The sequence below is a fragment of the Melanotaenia boesemani genome, chromosome 5, assembly GCF_017639745.1.
Source record: "Melanotaenia boesemani isolate fMelBoe1 chromosome 5, fMelBoe1.pri, whole genome shotgun sequence".
NCBI lineage: Eukaryota > Metazoa > Chordata > Actinopteri > Atheriniformes > Melanotaeniidae > Melanotaenia > Melanotaenia boesemani.
The window spans coordinates 26,699,207-26,725,005 of record NC_055686.1 but is presented as its reverse complement, the minus strand read 5'-3'; the positions used below and the strand labels follow the sequence as shown (position 1 = coordinate 26,725,005).

At 39.5% G+C, this 25,799-nt stretch overlaps 2 protein-coding genes and 1 long non-coding RNA gene across 4 annotated transcripts in view; 1 reads left to right on the top strand and 2 right to left on the bottom strand.

Moving 5' to 3' along the window:
• Positions 1 to 25,799, top strand: part of LOC121639986 (Fc receptor-like protein 5) — a 907,115-nt gene that overhangs the window by 723,561 nt on the left and 157,755 nt on the right. The gene's annotated exons all lie outside the window — the stretch shown is intronic.
• Positions 12,851 to 14,458, bottom strand: LOC121640080. The gene is made up of 3 exons (XR_006010334.1): positions 14,187 to 14,458; positions 14,027 to 14,086; positions 12,851 to 12,917 (listed from the first exon to the last, which is right to left on the bottom strand). It is a non-coding gene; the product is annotated as an uncharacterized LOC121640080 (long non-coding RNA).
• The window catches only part of LOC121640009 (Fc receptor-like protein 5), an 88,481-nt gene continuing 79,207 nt past the window's right edge, over positions 16,526 to 25,799 (bottom strand). Inside the window, exons 7-8 of one of the 2 annotated variants that reach the window (XM_041985665.1) lie at positions 18,036 to 18,299; positions 16,526 to 16,938 (exon numbers count right to left, since the gene is read on the bottom strand). In XM_041985665.1, coding sequence (XP_041841599.1) covers positions 16,565 to 16,938; positions 18,036 to 18,299 — 638 coding nt within the window. In that variant the 3' untranslated portion in view covers positions 16,526 to 16,564. Of the gene's footprint in view, positions 16,942 to 18,035; positions 18,300 to 25,799 lie in introns of both variants that reach the window. The other variant, XM_041985664.1, reaches the window with a different exon arrangement.

Below are 25,799 nucleotides of genomic sequence, written 5' to 3'. Positions count from 1 at the left end.
GTCACAGCAGGACTCTATTATTCAAATGATGATTTGATATATTATGTTAATCTGGAACTACATGATTGAGTCATTTTGTCAGCAGGTACTTAAAATACCAGTTTACCATAAATATAATACGTTAAAATCAATATTTGCTGCCAACAGTAAAAACAAGAAGTGGTCAACAGCAGCTTCACCTGATGTGATTCTACTAACAGAAAATAATAAAGTTGACTCAACTTACACAGACAGGAGACTGTCAATCCTTAAAAGGTGTTCCCAAACTTTACCATGCACAGCCCACATGTAGAGGTGTGTTTGGTCCAGAAGGACCCACCTCAAAAAAGAAAAGAGTCTCTTAGTCTACTAGTCCGGGCTCTGTGTGACCTGTATTGCCATCCCAAGGGTAAGAACTCAAACAGGTGGTAACCGGGGTTTATTGTTTTATTTTGATCCCCATTAGCTGGAGCTGTAAGAAACCATCTGCTTAAAAGTCTGTAAATTAAATAAAAATTAGGCTGTCAAAATTAATGCGTTAACAGTGGTAACTAATTTATTTAATTAATTGTGTTAATATTTTAACATAATTACCAAATGCATGACAAACCCCATACATCCATCATCTCTCTCTTTTTTTTTAACATGTCCTGTCCAGCATCATAGCAAGCAGAATGATAGTCTGGTTGCTGTATTGTTCCGAACAAATGTACTTTGCCATTAGGAGATCTATGGGTATAAGGCTCCTCTTGATAATCTGAATAATTTATTTATTTATTTACTTTGAATCATGGAATATATGTAATCTTGCTGGATCTGACCGGAGGGGACAGAAAAAGAAGGAAGACAGTAAAAGGAAAGAAAAGGGAATGCAGAAAGAAGAAAGAGGAGACAAAAACACCACAGACAGAAGGCAACAACCCTTCAATCCACACTATCACCAGACAACAAACTGCTTTACTTGTACATAAATACACCAGAAAATTTCCTATGGCTTTTACAGAAAAAAAAGGGCTGCCAGTGATTCATAAATAATAATCAAATCAAAAAGACATATCACAAACGTATAACAACAACAACCAGATGCACTCACAGAAAAGAAAAAGAAAAGAAAAATGATCTCTTAGTGTATAAACCCACTGGACAACTCAGTGACTGTGTCAGCATGTAGAGCATGAGGAATAAGGAGTGATCAGTGAGGAGGAGTGGTGAGTGGGATCGTGAAAATGCGACCACACCTCTATGGAGGCTTGAGGCAGACCAGGGCAAGCCCAGAGACCCGGGTCCTCAGCAACAACCCTGGAGCACAAACCCAAGCTGCCCCACCCCGAAGACAACCCCAGCCCCACCCAGAGGGTGGCAGAGGAGAGCCCCAGCCGGGGCACCCCGCGGTCTAGGGGCACAGGCCCCAGTGGGCCAAGATCAGTAGCCGCCGGCCCCCGCAGAGACCGTGCCATCCAGGGCGGCCTGAGCAAAGGGTCTAGGGTCCCAGTAGCCCGGAGGCAGCCCCCCACCCCCCAAAGGTAGAGGGCCTGCACCATGCCTAGGATAACCAGGTCCCCCCATACAACCACCCGGCATGGGCCAGCACCCACCCAGATGTTCCAACCCCACACCCCGGGAACCAGGGCACCATTGCGGTTCATGGTTCACACCAGCACATATTTACCCCAAAAGTATTGTTGTTGGCAGGTCCTTCTTTAACACAGTAGTTTGCTGGTGGTAGACATGGTTTATACTTCAGTTAATTAGGTGTGGTCTAGAAAAGTTCTGATGGGGGCCAGGCAGGAACACTGACAAGGAAAAGGGGCACAAATGGGACTTTTTTCTAGGTCTAGATTTTATGAAATATTGAATCAATTATTACAAATAATTCACTAAAGTGACCATCTAATGCAAAAAAGTGATGTGAAACTTATAAAACAACTAGCCAATGATATATTTTATCAACAGGTGTTTACTTTGGATGATGCTGCTGTAGAACTTTTATCACTTCTGCACAAAGACTCACTCTTCAATGATATAAAGAAAAACCTGCTTTGTGTGTGTGCATAGAGGTGTGTGGGTGCGACTGTGTGACAGATATTAATGAGTGTCTTTTTTTGTTATGTAATTCTATTTTGGTAAATGGTAAATTATCTGTACTTATACACCCAAAGCGCTTTACATATACGTCACATTCACCCGTTCACACACTGATGGTGGAAGCTGCCATGCAAGGCGTTCAACCACGACCCATCAGGAGCAATTAGGGGTTCGGTGTCTTTAAATGAGCTTGACGGCTGGGGATCAAATCAACAACCCTCGTGCTACAGGACAACCACTTTACCACTGAGCCATGCCATTATGTGTGTGAAGGCTTGTTTTATTTTTAATATGCATGAATTGAAATATGCTTGAACTTTTTAATAATGTAATTCACTCTGTGTTGCTTTCAGCATGAAAAGCACTTTATAAATAAAGTTTGATTTGATTTGATACCATTTAATGTGATGATTTACCGTTAACTTGTCATTTAGTGGAAGAAATAAAATGCTAAGATAACTACATAAATGCTAAATATGCTTGCTAAATAAATTGAGAAGTTTGTGTGAGTGTAATAAATTATTGGGCAGTTCTTGTGATTTCTGTTGAGGAGGTGCTGATATGATTTATGCTAATCAATACTGCAGCATGAAGCTGTGATGAAGAAAGTTACATATTCACCTGATGATTCATTAATTCAGAAATTGTGATTGTCTGCCTCATATGAATTGTTTTGATTATATAGTGCCAAGAAAACATGCTAAATTTGGCTGATTACACATTTAATCTCTTAGATGTATTGTAAATTTAGATTATATCAGGAAAGTAAAATAATTTATTATTATTCTACCTGTCACCATGTAAGAGATGTAACAGAAATGTTTGAGGACACAAACTCCAGATTATATTAAATAAGAGGAAAACAACCATATTGTTGTTGGAAGTGTTTCCTTCTTGTTTGGATGAATCAGATGAAAACAGAGTTAAAATGGATGAAAGACGTCCAACTTACCTGATACAGTTACTGAGACGACATCACTCCACTGTGTTAAATAAAACTCGTCTCTTCTTCCCCGGCAGCTGTAGTCTCCACTGTCAGTAACTCTGCTGATCCTGTGTTCTCTGGATGATGGAGGTCTATTTAACCTGGTTGGTCTCCATTCATACATCCACTGAGTTCCTCCACCTTCCTGGATCTCACATCTGGCAGTGATTGTCTCACCTCTGTATATCAGAGTCCAGCTGGGCTGCAGGACCACTGTGGGCTTCATGGAAACTGTTCATACAGACATGCAGTTAGAAAACTTACACACACAGAAAATCTACAGAAATATAACATGATCTTTAATTTTTCATATTATCTCTATTTTGCATATTTATTTTCTACGTCTGTAATTTTTAAGAGTAAATTAAATATATTTTTTTTAACTTGAAAGTATGAAAATAATAAACACACATACTAAAAATAATAAATTAATCCAACCAGAATAATTAAAACACCAAATGAGAGGAAAGTTTTTTGGAGGAATTTTGTCCATAACTTCAGAAAAATCCACAAACTTATAAAATACATGTCATGAAGCACTGATGCTGTTTATGAGGCTCTTTGTTTCATCTGTAGCAAACCTGGATGTGAAGCATTTCTAGTTCTGAATGTGTAATTTCTAACTTTGGCAAAACATGCTAAACATTTCTACAACTTAAACAATACACATGCTGTTTACACACTTCTTCAGTCTAACCTGGACCAAGACACCTGCTGCTTAACCCTTTAAGCCCTAGGGTTTTTGGAGGTGTGGTTTGCCTGAACAGACCTACCCAAATTAAATCAACAATAACTCTGTAATTTTTAGGTCAATATACACAAGCGTGGTCTCAATGGATAGGTAAGACCCTATGGAATATGAATCCTGTGTCAGAAACATTGTGAATGTTAATATGCCTGTGCAAATTGTCATAAACCATAGGTAAAAAAAAATATATCCTCTGCAAATTTTTTTTGTATTTTTGTACACAGATAAAACATCATGACAGAAATCATTCTGTGCATAAAGATACCACTGCATGGATTCAGCAACTCCTTGACTACAACTGTACAGAGTTTCATGAGAATAGAACAAAGCTCATAGCTTTTATGCAGGTTTTAGTGTGGATAGTACCAGGCGGACTTTCTATTTGGCCACTTGGATACGCAAACTGTGCCAAATTGTGCTGTGTCTGTATTTCCTCCAGAACTTCCAACACAGTGTATTTAGTTCTTTGTAATTTCTTGGACATGTTCATGGCTTTTATCCTTCGTTCTAAATGGATATAAAGTTATAATGAAGCAAAGATCAAGCTGGTCCGTTATAGCCTACATGGTGTATGTACGTCACTTGAGGTGCACATTAATCTGTGCAAACTTGCACATATTTTTCTTGTATTAGGAGTTACCACAACAGTTATAACTTTTTAAATATTTTTTTCCACACTCTTCATTAATTGACATTACTCTGATAGTAAGCCAGTGTGGGATCATCCAGCAGCAGCTTTGTATGTTTCATTTTTCTAGTCATGAAACAGAGGTGAATGTGGTCTGCTCTGAATACAGCTGGCAGCAGCTGTTGCTCTGAGAAGACCACACTTTGTATGAGTGCTTTTGGACGGGGGAGGGGTCTGCACAGCACCCGCTCCTTATTGGGAAGCGTAAACTACGTTTATTCACCTCAGTCTCCAAATGTCTCCAATAATACCAGATAAAGTCGCTAGATTTGTCGTTAGTCGCTTTTTTTTAAAAAGTCACTAGAGGGGTCTTAAAACTCGCTAAATATAGCGACAAAGTCACTATGTTGGCAAGACTGGGTCAGACTGGGGTCGAGGAATTAAAAGAAGAGCGGCCACTAACGCCACTGTCCTGCGCTGCCTGGGATTGCAAATTCGAAATTGAATTTTACAACATGTTTTGCGGGGCAGACATGAAAACGAAACAGCAATGTCCTTTACGTTTTCTTTTTAGTTGTGTCATAAAAAGAACAGTTTTATAGTTGAAAATAGAATGCAGTTGGGATGATCTATTATTAATTTTATTTCTGAGTCACAAAATGCACCCATGACCTTGAAATGAAAAAGAATGAAAAATAGACAGTATCTACATGTAATCCTGAAGATTTCAACTGAATAAACACAAAAAGAAACACAAGTTGTTCTGGAGGCTCATGGTGTCCCAACATCTTAACAACATAATACTGGTTTAACTTTCTATTCACTTATATATGAATAGAACATGAACATGAAAAGAAACTAATGAGATTATAAATATGAGTTCAGTTTAAATAAAAGACAGAAAAATAATTTCTCACCTTCAGCATTTGCATCAATGGACGTACGGAGCACTGCAATAAAGATTAAAACCTCAATAGATTTACTAAACTGATGATAAACTGAGACATTTTAGAAAAGAAAAAGCACAGATCAACAAGAGAAAAAAGAGGAGCATTAAAACCAAAAACATTTCTACAACTTAAACAACACACATGCTGTTTACACACTTCTTCAGTCTAACCTGGACCAAGACACCTGCTGCTTAAACAATCTGATTAACAAGAAACACACACTCTGTTCTTCTCAGGCTCTCAGAGAAACACATTAAACCAATGATACACAGTCATTCTCACTATATAGAAATATTTTCTATCATCTGCAGACAGAAAGTCAGTGATGTACTTACAGAATAACCCCAGCACACAGAGAAAAGAGTGATCCATCATCACATCCAGTCCTGCTGCACAGCCAGTCAGAAAGTCTTCTAATGTGCATCAACAGTAATGATGAAGGAGACATTACATCTGACATGCATGTGGGACTAATGTCTTTCTAACTTCTCTTCTTAAATTAAAACCCCCTCTGTTTCCTTCCCTTTCACACTGAGCTCAGACAACGTCAGTAGTTTTGACCACGGTTGTCATGGTTACATTTTGTGTCCGCTGCTGAAACATTTTAGTTCTTTTCATGTACAGAGGTCTGTGCGAGGTCTTAATTAATATAATCCCTGAAGAAATCCCTAAAAAACTTGCAATGCCTATTGCCTACGTGTTGTGTGGATGTGTAGTTATTTATGTGCTGTTTGTGTTCAGGGACTGGACACTGATGTGGTAAAGGAGTACCAGTGACTGGGTGTTCACCTCAACAATAAACTGTACTGACCCACCACAGATGCTCTATACAAGAAAGACCAAACTCATCTCCACTAGCTGAGAAGGCCGAGGTCTTTTGGAGTTAGGAAGTCACTGCTGAAAACATACAACACTGTGCTAGCATCAGCATGTATTACTGTGTGGTCTGCTGGGGTGGTGAATGTACAGAACAGGGCAGGAAAGAACTGAACAGAAGCTGATCAGAAGATCCAGGTCAGTCCTGGACTTTACTCTGAGCCCCACAGAGTAGGAAGTAGCACCACAGCAGCTCATTCATCCCCACAGAAAACAGTTAAAGTCGTTCAGCCTAACCACAGTTGTTATAAATACCTTGTGCTTTTTTCTGCTACCCACTGTGGTTTTCTCCATCTCAGAGCTCTATTTGTTATTTCCCTCTGCAACACCCACACATCATTCCTCTGGTGCATCTATAGATGAGATCTGTATATTGTTAGGGTTCTGTTATGGTTACTGGGTTTTTGTGTTTCTTGGTTTATTAGGTTCTGATTATAGTTTGGGTTTCTGGGTTTTTGTCATGTCCAGTTCTGTTTTCCTTCATGTCCTCTGGTTTCTGTTCCTAGCTTGTTACCCCACCTGGTTTGATTTGTCATTCACGTCACCTGCTCCTTGTTACTCCCTCTGTCTTTAAATGCTGTTGGTTTTCAGTTATGCTTGGTCAGATCCTTGTGTGTGGCTCATGCACCTGTACCGTGTGTTTCCTGCTCCTCAGTTTGAGTTTAATCAACTCATTTTCACTGCACAACCTGTCTCCTGCCTTGACTGCCTGCAAGTGGGTCAGCACCTCCGACAACACATGCGTAACATATATAAATAAAAACTCTCATATGGATGTATATAGTGTTCAACCTGCCTGGAATAGATTTAAAATATCTTTATCTCTACATTTGTCTTGTTCATTTCAGTGTTTCATTGTATTGATGCTACAGTCTGCAGATGTTCTCACATTGTGGTGGGATTGTGGTTTAGACCCCAAACCGTTGACTGAATGTGTCACTGAGCTGAAGCTAAACATTTTGTTTCACAAAGACAGCATTTACAGCCACAATTCTAAAAACTCTGACAGATGAAGTGAAAAACATTGATCGTCACTTCATGATACAAACTCCTGCTGGGAAACATCAGATTGCTGCAGATTAAAGCAGAAAATGTTTTGTGAAATTGTAAAGATGAACAGTTCTTATTTGAGACGCCTTTGTTTTTCAGCCATGTTGCTATGGTAAATATTAAAAATGTGATTTCTCAGAGCAGGGACTACATAAAACACTAATTTAAAGAATAAATTGCTTTGTTGTGTCAAACATTATTAGGCTTCTAGGGCCTGAGAACAAACTGACAGGACAACTTTCCAGTTCTTCACCACATACAAGGAGGTGTGAGTACAAGAATGACCTCATGCATCACATTCAGCTCAGAGCTAGTGTGTTTATAGCAGATAAAATGTGTCAAACTGTGAAAGATGTGCTTCAGTTTTTTTCTTTGTTTTAGTGCAATGATTCTGAAGAGCTCATAAAGTGACTGAAGTATAATGCAATGTGCATTATGTGTTTTCACAGTTAGTGAATGTACAACAGGATGGCCAATATTTAGATTTTTCTGAAACATTATGTGAGGACAAGTCATCAGCTGTGCAAATATGAAGATATTTTCTACTTTGCTTTAAGCCTTGAACTCAGTTTATAACTGTCTGTAACTTCCTTCATGTTTTCTTGTCAGTGTTACAACCCACTTTAGGGGTATGCTCGGACACAACAAAAAATACGTTGGGACACAGTTGTAAAATAATAATCAGCACATTTTATTGTACACAAGTGAAACTACAAATGAAACCTGTAATGAAAATAAACAAAATGAACGAGTGTTGGGGTTAGAGGAACTGCTGAAATAAATACACAAATGAATTAACAAAACCCTGTATAAAACCCACCGAGTGAAACCAAAAGAAAGTACAGAACTCTGGGTGAAAACCAACCCAAACAAAAGTGCAGCAGTTCCATAAACTAATGTGACCGATGTCACAAACAAAAAGACTCTAACCTAGCCCAATACTAAAACTAAACACAAAACACCCACTATGACAGAACAAATAAAAGTGTAGCAAAGCTTAAACTAAACTAAGTGTAGAACAGTGAATCCAACCTAAACAGAACCATAACGAAGTCCTCACACAGGAAAGCACAAAGCGGTCTGCCACCAAACGGATCACCCACACAAAGCACAGCGAACACCCAGTAAGCCACGCTACCAAAACTTCTGTCAAGATCAGAGGGGTATTGCACGAAACCAGAATAAAGAAATCCAGGATAATTAAGCAAGCCCAGCTTGACCTAGCTTGCGCGGCCTATCCTGGCTTAATTGGTTGCACGTTTGCTGAGCCAGGATGAGAAGGTGCGGCTAGGTTAAGCCAGGTGAAGATAGTTGGGATAAGTGCGTGTGCACGGCATACTGAAGCAGACCTCGCGATCGCTCACAGAATCACCGATGGGGAAATGGATAAAAGTCGCGCATCCTACGTCACGGCCGCTGAACAACAGCTCCTGACGGAGTTCTCTGACGAAGTTAAGGATATTATAAGGAAAAAAGGCAATACCAATGCCATAAGTAAAAAACGCGAGAGAGCCTGGCAGACAATAGCCGACCGGCTCAATGCTTAAGTGGTCAAAAACTGTACAATTAATAAACAGTGCTCCACTGGAACTGTCATAATTAGGCTACAATTAAAGGAGTTACTTTTCAAATCCACTAACTGTTGTATACTTTAAGAGTGACAAGCAGGTGCATGTTACTCAGGAAATGTAGAGTATGAGTAGGTGCAAACAATTATCCACAATGTGTCATTTAATCTATTTTCCTCATGTAACGTTTTTATCTATTTTATCTTTCTGTCCTTCATAAAGGACAAACCTGTCTGGCCATAAAAGGACCTGGCAGCAAGAAAAAATTAAATATAAGAACATTTTGCAGGCTGGTAAGTGACTCCTAAGTAGATAACCGTGAACAAATGAGGTGAATAGATGAGGTGTCTGTTGACATGTTTAATGTATGATTGTAGCAGTTAAAAAAAAAAGCCTATAGAACTGGCACAGGGGGCGGCCCACCAAGCCAAGATGTGACTCCAGCAGAGGAACTGGCACTCCATTTAAATAAAGGGAGGCCAGTGATGGAGGGGATGCAGGGAGGGACAATAACTGACTCTGTCCCAGCCACAGAAACTGTCCGCTTCATACAAGGTACATCACGTACTGCAATTCTACTGCACATGACATTTCCTTTACAGACTTCACAAACTGTCAGAACGCTTTATTCAGGGCACCTGGAGGGAGAGAGAGAGCTGGCAGATGTTAAAAGCTGACTCAAAAAGAGCAAGCTCCAAGAAATGGAGCTGGATCTTGGGATTAAACGCCAGACACTCACAAAACTGGACCTGGAAATCCTGTAACCGAAAATGTGTATCTCTCAATGACATAGTCATCTCCAAAGGCCAGGGGATGTGAGCTGTCCCCGAAGACTCGTTCACGTGTGAATGCTCTTCTGAGGATGAGGGCTTCCTCGTCCAGCACATCCTCCGAAAAAGGACAAGCCATTATGAAGAGGGAACAGATGAAGGGGAGTTGGACCTGAATATTCTACATTGCCCTCATCACGGATTTCTTTGAATACACTTTTGTAACCTCATCCGCTGTGTTTTGTAATCTCAATTAATGCAATAAAACACATATTTATAAAACCTCTGACAGCACTTTGATGAGCAGTCTTCATTAGCGTAGCAATATAACACTTGGCCTGATGAAATCATGCACTTATGACCAAGTTGATATTGTGTGATGAAATCGTGATCCTGTATTTAAATAAAATGACAAAAAAAAAAAACTAAAAAAAAAAAAAAAAAAAAAGAAAAGAAAAAATTACATGCACTGCACTAGCACTACACGGCAGCACCTGGGTCCAACTGGACTCAAAAGCGGTCTGACTAACACTTAATTATGACGTCCCATCTTGTTTGAATTCATGCTTGTGTTGTTCTTACTCTCAAATGTAAGTCGCTTTGGATAAAAGCGTCTGCTAAATGACTGTAGAATAGAATAGAATAATAATACTACAACTCGAATCCATATAAAAAGGCTGTTGCGATTACGAACAGATTTCGATTAAATGTACAGTGACTGTATATGTAATATTTTAATACTGGATGATTAAAATGACGCGCCATACTTAGGAAGACCATGGACATGCTGTAAGACACATCAATTCCTCATAGAATTGATGTTTGACATGCAGGTGACTCGCTAGGATTAATCTTAGCCTTAGCAGTTAGCCTGGTCTGGAGCAGGCTAGCTGCAGCGGATAAATCACCACAGTAACTTGGCCGGGATTAGTTTGAGCTGCTTTCATGCAACCGACTTAGGGCTAAATTCACCCAGGATAACCAACATATCCCGGCTTAATCCCTTATCTTGGTTTCGTGCAATACCCCTCAGGACAAGACCACCTACGCTAACCAGTCTCGTCTTGATACCACAAACACACACACGCACGCACGCACGCACGCACGCACGCACGCACGCACACACACACACACACACACACACACACACACACACAGTGCACAAAGTGAGGGGAAGCGGCTGGTGCCGTTTTCGGCTTCCCGTCCTGACTGGCTCCGGCTGCAGCCTTTTCAGCCTCAGCCTCTAGCAAGCTGCAGCCTGATTGGTCCATAGTGAAGCCAATCAGAGGGGCGGGGACGGAGGTGTGCCGGCCCCAGCCATTCCAGACAGCGCTCTGAAGTCACTAATCAGTGATAAAACCGGCCACAGCTGCCTGCAATTAGTAGTGGCCGTAACAGTCAGTCAGGAGTAAAAACAGTATGATGTGCAGAAAGCAGCACCTGTACTGTTGCAACAAAGCAGTTTCCCCACTGAGGGACTAATAAAGGTTTTCTTATTCTTATTCTATTATTAACAAAAGTATTATGTCTGTGTTATTGTGTACCCAGTCTTCTATCAAAATAGATGTTTTCTCTTGGTTATAAATTCTGGTGAATACACATCTCTTTATGGATTTCTGAGAAAAACATGTGATGCAGGATTTTTGTAATGAGAAATAATTTCTTTTAACCACTAACAGAGTCAATTGCGTCTGTGATATTAATGAATGTTACATCATTGCTGCTTCATCACCAAAATTTTTCTTGGTGTAACTTCTGAATAAATCGTAATCTCATTATTTACAGCTGCAGGAGCTGATTTTCCTGTAAATAATGAACTTATCAGTTTAGAGGTTTGCAATAACATCTTAATTTTAAACTGATTTCTCTGGTAAAATCTCAAATGTATGTTGAAAACACAAGAGTAAACAAGTTCTACATTATAAAAATGAGCTGGATGTTGCAGTGATTGTTCAGTAATATGCATTTCTGTCTTGGACAAAGGCTGAACAACAGGTACAGGTTACAACAGGTGCAGCAGCAGGTGGGCGGAGACTTTACTTGCTTTTGTTTTTCCTGTGCACCTGTGCATACAGCATACTGACATCTAAAACAAAAGCCACATGTCAAATTTAAGTTTTTAACTCATCATATAATCTCATCGAGGGTGTTCTTCACACACAATAAAACCTGATTAAACTTGACTAGTTGAACCTTTTTAAATGGTGATGCTTCAGTCTGAGTTTTAAAATAAACATATGGCATCTAAAGCATTTACACTGAGAGCATCTGAAGTACAACAAAACTAAAAATGTCTGATCTTTGGTGAGAAGAGTTAAACTGCAGGAAAAAGAAAACAAAGCAACATTCTGAACACGTGAAACTTCACATGTTGAACTTAATTAGAACAAATGATTAAAAAGTCAGAGGTGGGAGTGTGATATGTGTCATGTGACAAATACAGTAAAATAATTAATTATTAGAAATAAAATAAAATTATTAAAGCTGGAACACTTTAAAATCCTCAGTGATCTAAACTCATCATGTATCTTAATGTTATAAATAAAAGAACAAATTATTCATTTTCGGTTTTTATTATTATATTTTGCAAATATGAAACACGACAGCACACACGTAAAAAGTTCATAAAAATAATTTACATTTTTTGCTAAAACAAAGCTTGAAGTTGTCAGAAAAATAATCATGAAATTTTTTTTTAAAAGATTTAAACTTCATCCAGGTTATAGAGAAAAAAAAATAATGGAATCGTATAAGAACCACAGAAGAAGAACAAATGAGGTTATCTAAGACGTCTGCATGTTACTGAGTTTTCTTCAGTCTTGCGTTTTCCTGAATAAAGCAGCACAGCATGCAGCCTACATGGCAGCATTGTTATCCAGAGCTGCTCCTAATCCGACCTCAGAATAAACTGCTGCATCACCTGCTGCAGGATTCCACTTTCCTGTGAACGGAGATTATCTGAGTCACATATTTGCCTGTAAAATCATCTTTAAGACTTAAAATGGGCTTAATATAATTTTTTTATATAAAAGGAATAAAAATCTATAAAATGTTTTATTGTCCTTCACCAGTTACCTGCAGATTGTTAGTTAATACATGCAACCTCTCAAATAAGGAGGATTTTTAAGAGGTACAATTTTAAGATTATTTGATGAATTACATGCTGTGAATAACTCAAAATAAATGCAGGTAAATGCAAAGAGTTTACATACTTTTGTTTTTTCTCTTGGCTTTTCCTTTATTCTTATGGTTGATTTCAGCGTACACTGGAGTGGACTCTAAAACCAGATACATGTTAGCAGACATGCAACAATAATGCTAAACCTTCATTATTATTATTATTGTTTAATGTAAATGACTGACAGTATTTACAGAGTAACTGTGTAGATGATGAAGTGCAAAACAACAGTAGCAGAAAAAGAAAACAGAAAAACTTAGAACAAGGAAAAAAAAGGAAAAAACTCTAATGTTGACGTTACATGGAGCAGCATTACTTCTCAGGGTTACTGGGAAGCTGGAGTCTATCCCAGCAACTAGCGGGCGAGAGGCAGGGTACACCCTGGACAGGTCGCCAGTCTATTGCAGGACCAACACAGAGAGATAAACAGCCACTCATGCTCACAATCACTCATAGGGAGAATTTAGAGCCAACAAGAGACCGAACATGCATGTCTTTGGACGGTGGGAGGAATGAAAGAACGTTGGTATCCCCCATCCCTCCTTCTATCTTATTCTCCACATCTTTGTTTCATTTATGTGATGAATGTGAGATGATTTTTCTCTGATAATTGCTTCACCTGTTTCCATCCAGCTGATGCAGAGATTTCTGGCTTTGTTGTGGTTTGATTTACAAAAGCTGTTAATGTGTTACTTCTAGAGAAATAAGCCAATCAGGAGAATAAGTGACTGATGTACGGTTGAAAAGGATATTTTTGGTGAAATGGGTGAGATTCTCTCCAACTACAGCCGAGACCACAATCCTTTATATCCTGATTTATTACATCTGTTGAGTTAGTTTTTAGATTTTATAGTGAATCATCTATTTCAGGGTTTAACGCTGCATTAAAGTCAACTCTGATTATTATATTTGAACTGTTGTGTTATAATAAAAAGAGGTTATGAACAAAGTGTGGATCATCATAATTAGGTTCACACACACTGACTGATGAATTTATAATTATTAATAGCTGCATAAACAATGACACACCATCCTTCAGGGGACGAGTGTTGATTGAAATTTAATCAATAATTAAGATGCTAAACGATAAAACTAAAGAAAACTAAATAAATGTGTGTTATTTATTTAAATCATGTGTTAGACGTGTGTGTGTATAAACAGCTGACGTGATCACATGATGACACGTTTCAGTCCAAACACTGACTGTACCTGCAGTTCTTGTCTTCACTTCAGAGTAAACACAACTCTCCTCTGGTTCATGATGCCTCCCTGTTAACACACTCACATTCATCCACTAAAACACACGAAGCTCAAAACCTTCAGAGCTGTTTTTCCTCCTTTAAACAGTGTGTGTGTTGGTGTAACTCACTCTTTTTCCCAAAATGTTTCAGTTCAATAAGAGAGTATGTGACATCTCTGGATTCATCTGCATCTGAAACATTTCATAATTCCACATCAGTCACTTGTTACAAGTTTTCTGAAATCACATCATTTTTACATTTTATTTCCTTTCAGTGGGTTTGATCGACTCATAGAGACAAACATCATCTACTGGAAATAAAAGAGAATAAAGAGAAGATAATGGTTATTCCATGATTGGAACAAACATGGAATATTCTATAAAAATATTGTTTTCTGAACTTTTTCATTTTTATTTATTTGTTTATTCTTATTCTGATCAGATCATCGATTTTAAAGGTTAATAAAAAGTTAGTAAAATAAAAAGTGTAAGTCCTGACCGTGGAGAGGAGAGCTGTACTGGTTAATTTCATTCTGGTTGACTCCAGGATGTGAACTGAAGCTCTGACTGCTGCTCTGTGACTGGATCCACCTAAAACATCATAAATACACAATGTTTAACACAGAAAAGTTAAATAATGAGGATTTATGTTGGAGACGGGGTTAAATGAAAGAATGATGTACAGACCTGATGCAGCATAAATCTGTGAAAAAGACATTAGTTGTTAAAGAACTTTGTAGGTCATTTTGTTCTACTGCTGGTTTGTTGTATAACATCAGAATAACTCTGAATATTTGGTTTATTAAAGAGTAAAAAAGGTCTCACCCTTGGACCGTTTGCAGAGACACAACAAGAGCAGGAAAATCAATAATATGATTCCAATAACTGATCCAACCATCAACAGCACAGGAAATGAAGAGCTTTCAGGTCTGGACACAGCTGGAAACACAACAGAAAGTAATAATGTTATTTATATGAAGGGTTTAGAACATAATTCTCTCAGTGTTTCCAGAAAAATAAATGTGATTTCAAGCTTGAACACAATGAAAAAAAATCCAGATCTACAGTAAAAACTCATCAACAAACTTTTTGTTTCTCCAGCTTTGAGCAGAAAAATGATTTACAAAGTAAAATGTATGATAATTTAATCCTGCTCACCTGTAACTGACATCCAGCTCTGTTGTGACGTCTTTCCTGCATGTTGACACTTGTAGAAACCTTCGTCTGACTGTGACACTGCAGAGATGTTCAGCTCCTCTCTGCCATCATGTTGGAGAAGTTTGTCATTGTGATAGAAAGAAACACTGGAAAGTGTGTTTTGTTCTCTCAGTCTGCAGCTCAGACTGACAGAAGCTCCCTCAGTCACAGGATGGACGGGGCTCACCAGGATGACGCCATCATCATCATCTGTAAAGAAAAGTCAGTGGATATTAAGTTCAGTCAGAGATCAGCTGGTAGAGAGATTCAGAAAAAGCTGATTTATAGAGAAGTAAAAAAACTCTTTATCATTAAACACAGAGATCTGATCATGTGTATTTAAAAACATACACATGTCCTGTATATACATATATACACACATACATGTTTACACAGATCTAGACATGGTGTGGCAGTGGCTCAGTCTAGTTCTGAGTGTGGTCTGTCCAGGGCAGGTGGTGGTGGAAGTATTGTAAAGCCTGACAGCAGCAGGCAGGAATGAAGAAGAAATATTTATTGTTCTATAGTTTTGTGAAGAGATGAAGTGAATGAAGTAAAACCTACAGTCAAGAGTTTGATGCTGCTTTGTGGTGATGGAAGAGAGAGTAGTTTATTTAAAGAATGGATTTATATTTAATCTGCTGAACACAGAAGGAATTAATCTAGCAATAATAAACACAAAATCATAGGATGTAATCACGAGACAAACACTGAAAATCCATTTTTATATGGAAATGACATCAATGATAAGTGATACTTAAAAATGAAAACAAAGCATCATAACATACTCTGTACAGTGATGTTGAATGTGTTGCTGAACTCTCCTGATCCAGACTCACACCAGTAAACTCCACTGTGGTTCATGTTCATGTTACATGAGGATCCAGTCATTCTCCCCCAGGAGGAGCAGCGTGACAGATGATGTGTTTCTGTAAAGCTCATCACTCTCCACTCAGCAGAGTTTCCTCCACAGTTCAGTGAAACAGAGTCAGATGTGAAGTGTTGAACTCTGTCAGGATTCACTGTGAGAGACGCTGCTGGATGAACGTCTGAAAAACAAACATGTAATGAGATTTCTATAAAACACATTAAAATATAAAAATGCCTCATTGCAAATATTCCTTTGGTTTATATTTTATTTAGTTCTGAAGATCAGAGCTCACATGTCAACAAGATTATCAAACTGGGATTTTATGAACATTTTTAATATGTTTTAAATGATAAGCTGTGTACATCTAAACACTTTGGTTTTAAAGATAGTTTCAGTCACAGAGAAAAATATTAGAATGAAAGTGAGCTCTGCAATATTATTACAATGACAATAAAGTGTTGAATCTGAAAACATAACTGATCCTCACTGAGAGGACAGAAACACACTGACCTGCAGACCAGAGAAACTTTACTTCACTGTAATCAGTGTGATACTCTGGGTCTCCTCTTCCAGCTCTACACACATATCCTGCTGTGTGTGTTTGTCCATGAATGATGTAGGAATCATGTTCAGTCCCAGCAGTGCTACCAGGCAGCAGATCATAACTGTAGCTGTTGGATAACAGATCAGGAACAGCTTTATACCAGTAGAACCTCCATCCTGCAGACGGAGGTTTAATCTCACATCTCAGAGTTACTGAGGATCCAGGACTCAGCCATGATGGAGACACAGAGAGGACAGGCCGGGGTTTATCTGCTGGAGAGAGATTTTATCTGAATGAAAACATGTTGGACCTTGTTGACTCTTAACTCTGAATAACATTTCTCTACAAATGTTATCAATTTTATATTTTAAATTTTTATATGTATTTAAAACGTCTACATTTGTTCAGATAAACTGTTTAATTAAAATACAAATAAAGGGGTTAATTCATCTCAATATTTAGTTCAGTTGAATAAAAGAAACTGTGCAGCATTCAGATGGATGTCTCTTCATTAAATAAAATCACTTTTAAGAGCAAACTCATCATCAAATAAATGAAATCATTTCTGTCTGTTGTTAAGTTTTCAATAACTAACTAAAGATACATTTCATTGTGCTCATGAGATCCAACTCTGTCCTAAAGAAACACTATTAGGTATCAGGTCAGATATACAGGGATTTGATTTAACTAAATATAATAATAATAAGCAGATAAATGAAGTATCACCTGTTTCTGTACATTACTACTACACACCCATGTTACGTGTTAGAGATTTAACTGCATCAGTCAATAAAATATCTTTTTATTAATGAAGTATTACAGCTGAGATAGATTCAGTATTTTACTGTTTCCATGTAACTTTGTAGTACTTAATAAATAAACAATAACAATTAACAATAATAAATGTTTTCACAATAAATCTTCTTTTCTCAGAAAATCCATGTTGTTGTATTTAAAAAGAAATTTCTAAACACACCAGTTTGCTGAATAAAGACTGTGTTACTGAAAGATGTAATAAAGTTTGTGTCTCTTCTAAATCCTCTGCAGGTGTATTTGCCTCCCTCTGAGATCTTGAAAACTCCTTCTGGTTCATCAGATTGTTTGATGTGATTATTTCTGTACAGATTATAAGTGAATCCTGCAGGAATCTTCAGAGAACAGGTCAGAGTCACACTGCCCCCTGCTGGTAGGATTGAACTGTCTGCTGTCACCATGTAAGAGATGTAACAGAAACGTTTAAGGACACAAACTCCAGATTATATTAAATAAGAGGAAAACAACCATGATGTTGTTGGAAGTGTTTCCTTCTTGTTTGGATGAATCAGATGAAAACAGAGTTAAAATGGATGAAAGACGTCCAACTTACCTGATACAGTTACTGAGACGACATCACTCCACTGTGTTAAATAAAACTCGTCTCTTCTTCCCCGGCAGCTGTAGTCTCCACTGTCAGTAACTCTGATGATCCTGTGTTCTCTGGATGATGGAGGTCTATTTAACCTGGTTGGTCTCCATTCATACGTCCACTGAGTTCCTCCACCTTCCTGGATCTCACATCTGGCAGTGATTGTCTCACCTCTGTATATCAGAGTCCAGCTGGGCTGCAGGACCACTGTGGGCTTCATGGAAACTGTTCATACAAACATGCAGTTAGAAAACTTACACACACAGAAAATCTACAGAAATATAACATGATCTTTAATTTTTCATATCAGCTCTGTTTTACACATTTATTTTCTACATCTGTGGTTTTCAGACTTAATCAAATATTTATTTATTTACTTGAAAGTTTTAAAATAATTAACACACATACTAAAAAAATAAATCAATGGATTTAAAAAGTAATTTAGTTTCCACTAATGGTATATTTAGACTGAAAGATTGACAGAATAAAAGATTTTACTGAAGATATAAAATGGAGAGAAATCAAAGGATAAGAATAAAACATTTTAGACAAACAGAAAAATATCTGTCTCCTCTCTTGAACCCAAAGACAAAAAAATGTTTATAAATATTTAATAGCTTTAGTTTATGCACCTTTAAATCTTAATGAAACAAAAAACAGTTTATCAAACTGGACTTGGTGTAACTTTCTTTTCTTTCTGAATTCATTTCCATCATTTATCTACTGATTGTGGATGTAACTTCATTCACCTCAGTTTGAAATAAAAATGTTCTCTTTATGTAGATAAGAATGAGGTTAGGCCTTAAATTACTTCTACATTAGTTTTACACTTTTAGAAATAATTTTTTCACAGTGAATCTTCTGTCCTCAGAAAATCCATGTTGTTGTATTTAAAAAGAAATTTCTAAACTCACCAGTTTGCTGAATAAAAACTGCGTCACTGAAAGATGTAATAAAGTTTGTGTCTCTTCTAAATCCTCTGCAGGGTTATTTGCCTCCCTCTGAGATCTTGAAAAATCCTCCTGGTTTATCAGATTGTTTGATGTGATTATTTCTGTACAGATTATAAGTGAATCCTGCAGGAATCTTCAGAGAACAGGTCAGAGTCACACTGCCCCCTGCTGGTATGATTGAACTGTCTGCTGTCAGAGTGGCTTTGGCTTCATCTTCTGGAAGTTAATAAAAAACAAGGAAATGATCATCACTATGATGATGTAAGTTATCTATTAAAACATCATCAGATCAGAAATAAACTGAACACCAATGAAAACTTTGTAGTTACACGTTAGACACTCTGATCCAACCAGAATCATTAAAACACCAAATGAGAGGAAAGTTTTTTGGAGGAATTCTGTCCATAATTTCAGAAAAATCCACAAACTTGTAAAATACATGTCATGAAGCACTGATGCTGTTTATGAGGCTCTTTGTTTCATCTGTAGCAAACCTGGATGTGAAGCATTTCTAGTTCTGAATGTGTAATTTCTAACTTTGGCAGATCTTGTAGGAGACACTTAAACAACTTTTCAGCAGACAGAACAACAAGTCGCTGTTATTACTGATATTATTAACAGTCTATAATGTAAATACATAATAATAAACAATAAAATAAATAAATAAATTATAATAATAAATACCAGATAACTAACAGACTCTGGGGGGTAAAAATCTCATGGTTCAGGGCCAGAGTAGCATCTCATTCCTTTATAAAATCCACCCCATCAATGTACAGAAAAGAGAAATGTTTCATTTTACATCCTTGTGTCTGAGAATGTGATCATGTCTACCTTCAGTAAATAGACAGTATCTACATGTAATCCTGAAGATTTCAACTGAATAAACACAAAAAGAAACACAAGTTGTTCTGGAGGCTCATGGTGTCCCAACATCTTAATAACATAATACTGGTTTAACTTTCTATTTACTTATATATGAATAGAATATGAACATGAAAAGAAACTAATGAGATTATAAATATGAGCTCAGTTTAAATAAAAACAGAAAAATAATTTCTCACCTTCAGCATTTGCATCAATGAACGTACGGAGCACTGCAATAAAGATGAAAACCTCAATAGATTTACTAAACTGATGATAAACTGAGACATTTAGAAAAGAAAAAGCACAGATCAACAAGAGAAAAAAGAGGAGCATTAAAACCAAAAACATTTCTACAACTTAAACAACACACATGCTGTTTACACACTTCTTCAGTCTAACCTGGACCAAGACACCTGCTGCTTAAACAATCTGATGAACAAGAAACACACAGCTGTGTTCTTCTCAGGCTCTCAGAGAAACACATTAAACCAATGATACACAGTCATTCTCACTATATAGAAATATTTTCTATCATCTGCAGACAGAAAGTCAGTGATGTACTTACAGAATAACCCCAGCACACAGAGAAAAGAGTGATCCATCATCACATCCAGTCCTGCTGCACAGCCAGTCAGAAAGTCTTCTAATGTGCATCAACAGTAATGATGAAGGAGACGTTACATCTGACATGCATGTGAGACTAATGTCTTTCTAACTCGTCTTCTTAATTAAAACCCCCTCTATTTCCTTCCCTTTCACACTGAGCTCAGACAGTGTCAGTAGTTTTGACCGCAGCAGTTGGTTGTCATGGTTACATTTCCTGTCCACTGCAGAAACATTTTAGCTGTTTTCATGTACAGAGGTCTGTGCAAAGTCTTAATTAATATAATCACTAAAGAAATATTGCGATGCCTATTGATAAGGGACGTGTTGTGTGGATGTGTAGTTATTTATAAAGTTGTGCTGTTTGGGTTCAGGGACTGGACACTGATGTGGTAAAGGAGTACCAGTGACTGGGTGTTCACCTCAACAATAAACTGGGCTGACCCACCACAGATGCTCTATACAAGAAAGGCCAAACTCATCTCCACTAACTGAGAAGGCCGAGGTCTTTTGGAGTTAGGAAGTCACTGCTGAAAACATACAACACTATGCTAGCATCAGCATGTATTACTGTGTGGTCTGCTGGGGTGGTGAATGTACAGAACAGGGCAGAAAAGAACTGAACAGAAGCTGATCAGAGGATCCAGGTCAGTCCTGGACTTTACTCTGAGCCCCACAGAGTAGGAAGTAGCACCACAGCAGCTCATTCATCCCCACAGAAAACAGTTAAAGTCGTTCAGCCTAACCACAGTTGTTATAAATACCTTGTGCTTTTGTCTGCTACCCACTGTGGTTTTCTCCATCTCAGAGCTCTATTTGTTATTTCCCTCTGCAACACCCACACATCATACATCTGGTGCATTTACAGATCTGTATATAAATAAAAACTCTCATATGTATGTATATAGTGTCGAACTGGCCTGGACTATATTTAAAATCTCTTTGTCTCTATATTTTTCATTTTTAGTTCAATTCAGTGTTTCATTGTATTGATGCTACAGTCTGCAGATGTTCTCACATTGTGGTGGGATTGTGGTTTAGACCCCAAACCGTTGACTGAATGTGTCACTAAGCTGAAGCTAAACCTTTTGTTTCACAAACAGAAGTAAAAAGACAGCATTTACAGCCACAAATTTAAAAACTCTGACAGGTGAGGTGGAAAACATTGATTGTCGCTTCATGATACAAACTTCTGCTGGGAAACATCAGATTGCTGCAGATTAAAGCAGAAAATATTTTGTGAAATTGTAAAGATTCTTATTTGAGATGCCTTTGTTTTTCAGCCATGTTATTATGATAACCTTAAAAGTGTTATCTTCTCAGGAGAAACTAGATAAAATTCTGAATTAAATAATAAAATAATAAAATAAAAATAAAAGCCTGAGAACAAACTGACAGGCAAACTTTCCAGTTCTTCACCACATACAAGGAGGTGTGAGTACAAGAATGACCTCATGTATCACATTCAGCTCAGATCAGCACGTTTGGTTTGAAACTTCCACTTCCCCATTTTAATCCTGCAGCACAGAAAGAAACATGAGCTCACTGTGAAAACATGGTGCAGATAATCCATTATCTGTGTGTTAGTGTGTGTCTGTGTGTTGGGGGGGGTGGGTTACATATTTAAAGCAATAACAAAATAAATATATATGGGTGGGCCTGGGGGTGGTGTGTTATGGATCTGGGCTCTCCCGCTATTCTCCTTCCGCTCCTCTCCTTCCATCCTTGGTTGTCTGGTGGGTGGGTGTCTCCTGAGGTTGGTGGCGGCTTGTTGGCTGCAGTTGCTGCGTGGCCTGGTCATGGGAGGCGGCTGCCTCTGGACTGTCTTGCCCAGGGGGGCTTCCTGGAAAACAGGGGTGCCTCGTGCTGCTAGCAGCTCACCATCCGGAGGGAGGTTCTTTTCCCTTCGGACTTACATCCCCGGACTCCTCTTCTTCCCTGCTCTCTCTCTCTTTCTCACACACACACACGCAGGAATGAGATGCTTCTCTGACCCTCTAGGCTCCTGGGCCCTTTGCTCAGGCCTCCCTGGATGGCTGGTCCCTGGCGGGGCTTCTGGCTGCCGATCTTGGCCCACTGGGGCTTGTGCTGCAAGACAGCGGGGGGCTCATGCTGGGGCTCTCCTCTGCCGCCCTTCGAGTGGGGCTGGAGTCATCTTGTGGGTGGGGTAGTTTAAGTTGTGCTCCAGGGCTGCTGCTGAAGCCTCTTCCCTTCAGACTTTTATCTCCGGACCCCTCTTCTTCCCCGCTCTCTCTCTCTCTTTCTCACACACACACACACAGACACACACACACACATAGGGATTTACGAGGTGTGCACGTCATGCGGGTCATCACTGTCCACTGGTCCACCTGGGGTGTCCCCCATGGCATGGTGGGTGGGTTATGAATGACGTGACTGTGTGATAGTGAGTGCTGGTGGGTGCAGCACAGGGGAGGGTGTGAGTGTGGGGTTATATGGGGTGGAGATTGGAGTAGGCGGAGAGTGGGGGAGGGGGGTCGATGGTGCCGTGGTTCCTGGGGTGTGCGGCTGGAACTTCGGGGTGTGTGCTGGCCTACGCCGGGTGGTTGTCTAGGGGGGGGGGGGTTCGTTGGGGGGTGGGGGGGGCCGCCTCTGGGCTCCTGGGGCCCTGGGCCCTTCGCTCGGGCCTCCCTGGATGGCCGGACCCTGGTGGGACCGGCGGCTGCTGATCTTGGACCACTGGGGCCTGTGCTCCAAGACCGCGGGGGGCTCTTGCTGGAGCTCTCCTCTGCCGCCCTTCGAGTGGGGCTGGAGTCGTCTTTGGGGTGGGGTAGCTTGGGTTGTGCTCCAGGGCTGCTGCTGAGGGCCCAGGTCTCTGGGCTGCCCTGGTCTGCCTCTGACCTCCGTAGAGGCGTGGTCGCATTTGTATGATCTCACTCATTACTCCCCATTACTGATCACTCCTTATTCCTCATCCTCTGCATGTTGACACAGTCACTGAGTTGTCCAGTGGGTTTATACACTGCTTTTATGTGAGATCTTGAATTTCTGTGGTCTTTGATTTTCTTCCGCAGTGAATTTTGTTTTTTGCCCTTGTTATCCCCAAATAAAGAGATTAAACACCCACTCCACTCGCTTGTAACCTTAAGTCCTTGCTCTGTCTGAACACCCAGTGAGCTGACTTTGCGACACACATTGCATCCAAGCTTTTTTTCTTTGGCAATAAGCCAGTTATTCTGTGAGCAAAAATACTGCACTTGATCCTTTGACCAACAGTCTGGCCACTTCTCATCTTGTCTTATGTCATTGTTTATGTCTCATTCGGTAGCGGTGTCTACAGGAACAGATGTTTGTGTAGCAGCAGCCTCACCGTTGAATGCTAGCTTGCAGCATCCGACCTTCATTGTCTGGTGTTGTAAATGATTATTCAGAAGTAGGGGAGACCGGGGATGGTTGTAACACTTTTTGCCGCAACACCTGTAACTCATTGAATTTTTGAGCTACAGTTCTCAAACTTTTATATGAAATACCCACATCACTTCACTAAAAAATGCACCAATTCAAAAATCTGCAAGAATATCACAGACATAACAATGTCAAACACATGGTTGTCCTTTGTTACAACCTACACCACTACCGGGTAGGGTTGTAACACATACTGGGGAGGGTTGTAACAACTGGACAAAAGAAGCCTAAACAGATGCCACACAGTATAATATGCTTCAAAAATGGATTTATTGAAAAGAAAAAAAGGATCCCAAACAAAATCTTTCTCTTTAACTGACTACAGCTCAAATGTTCAATGTTTAACTCAGAAGTGTGTGAATTTGTGTGTGAATAAGCCTACTTGAACAAATTTTCATAACAGTACTATGACTGCTTAATCATAACTCTGCACTTGTGTAAAAAGATTCAGGTGTGATATTGAGCTTACATACTTTTCATATAAAAAACGAAGATAAAAAAAACAGGGCTAGTTTGTACATATTTTGTTTGACTACGTTCTTAATCTGAATCACAATATTGACAAATGAAAATTGGTAATCCTGGAGTGCAAGCTTGGTGGCCCCATAGACTACATTGGGTACATTTTACCTACACTTCCGTTGGCCTTGAGCTGCAAGATTGCTCCATGTAGATAATACAAATATTCCCATCATCCAAGGTCTCAGAATCTTCAGCATTGCCTTTCAGCGTTTTTCATGTGTGTTTATTTATTTATTTATTTATTGGTGGGGGTGGTGTTGCTGCTTCTTCTTCTTCTGCTTTTCTTTATTCTATTGTAGCTTACTCTGGGAAGATGACTGAATCGCTGGTCTCTCAGCTTCTGCAGTGATTTGCAGTATCTGCTCAGTGTTACATGATAGATTCCTGTAACTGATCTGAAGCTGTGTGCACAACAGCTGGCTGGAGTTTTTCTGGACATTTTCAACCTGTCCTTGCAACTTGCTTCAGTTCCTGTGTGCCTCAAATCCTCTATCATTGTGCCTGTGCCGAAAAAATCTGCTGTCACCTGCCTCAATGACTACCGCCCGGTCACTCTCACACCAGTAATCATGAAGTGCTTTGAGAGGATCGTCTTAAGTCACATCAAGGACGTCATTCCTGCTACTCTGGACAGATATCAGTTTGCCTACAGGGAGAACCGATCGACAGAGGATGCAGTCTCACTGGCACTGCACACGGCTCTGACCCACCTGGAGCATCCTAACACCTACGTCAGGATGTTATTTGTGGACTTCAGTTCGGCTTTCAACACGGTGATCCCTGACAAGCTGACACTGAAACTCCACAACCTCGGACTGTCCAACCCCCTATGCTTCTGGATCAGGGACTTCCTCACAAATAGGCCTCAGGTGGTGAGGATTGGGGACTGCACATCATCCACACGGTTCCTGAGCACAGGCACACCACAGGGATGTGTGCTTAGCCCGGCCCTCTTCACCCTATTCACACATGACTGTTTTGCTATTCATCCCACAAACATGGTTCTGAAGTTTGCAGATGACACCACCGTGGTGGGTCTCATATCGGACAACAATGAGACCCTCTACAGAGCGGAGATCCAGCACCTGACAGGATGGTGTTCAGACAACAACCTTGTTCTGAACACCAGCAAGACCAAGGAGGTCATTGTGGACTTTAGGAGATCCAGGAAGATGGAACACACCCCTGTCCTCATCCATGGGGAGGAGGTGGAGCGGGTGGACAACATCAAGTTCCTGGGCATCCACATTACATCTGACCTCACTTGGTCCGCACACACATCGCACCTGGTGAAGAGGGCCAAACAAAGGCTCTTCTTCCTCAGGAAGCTCAAAAGGACTGGACTCTCCTCTCA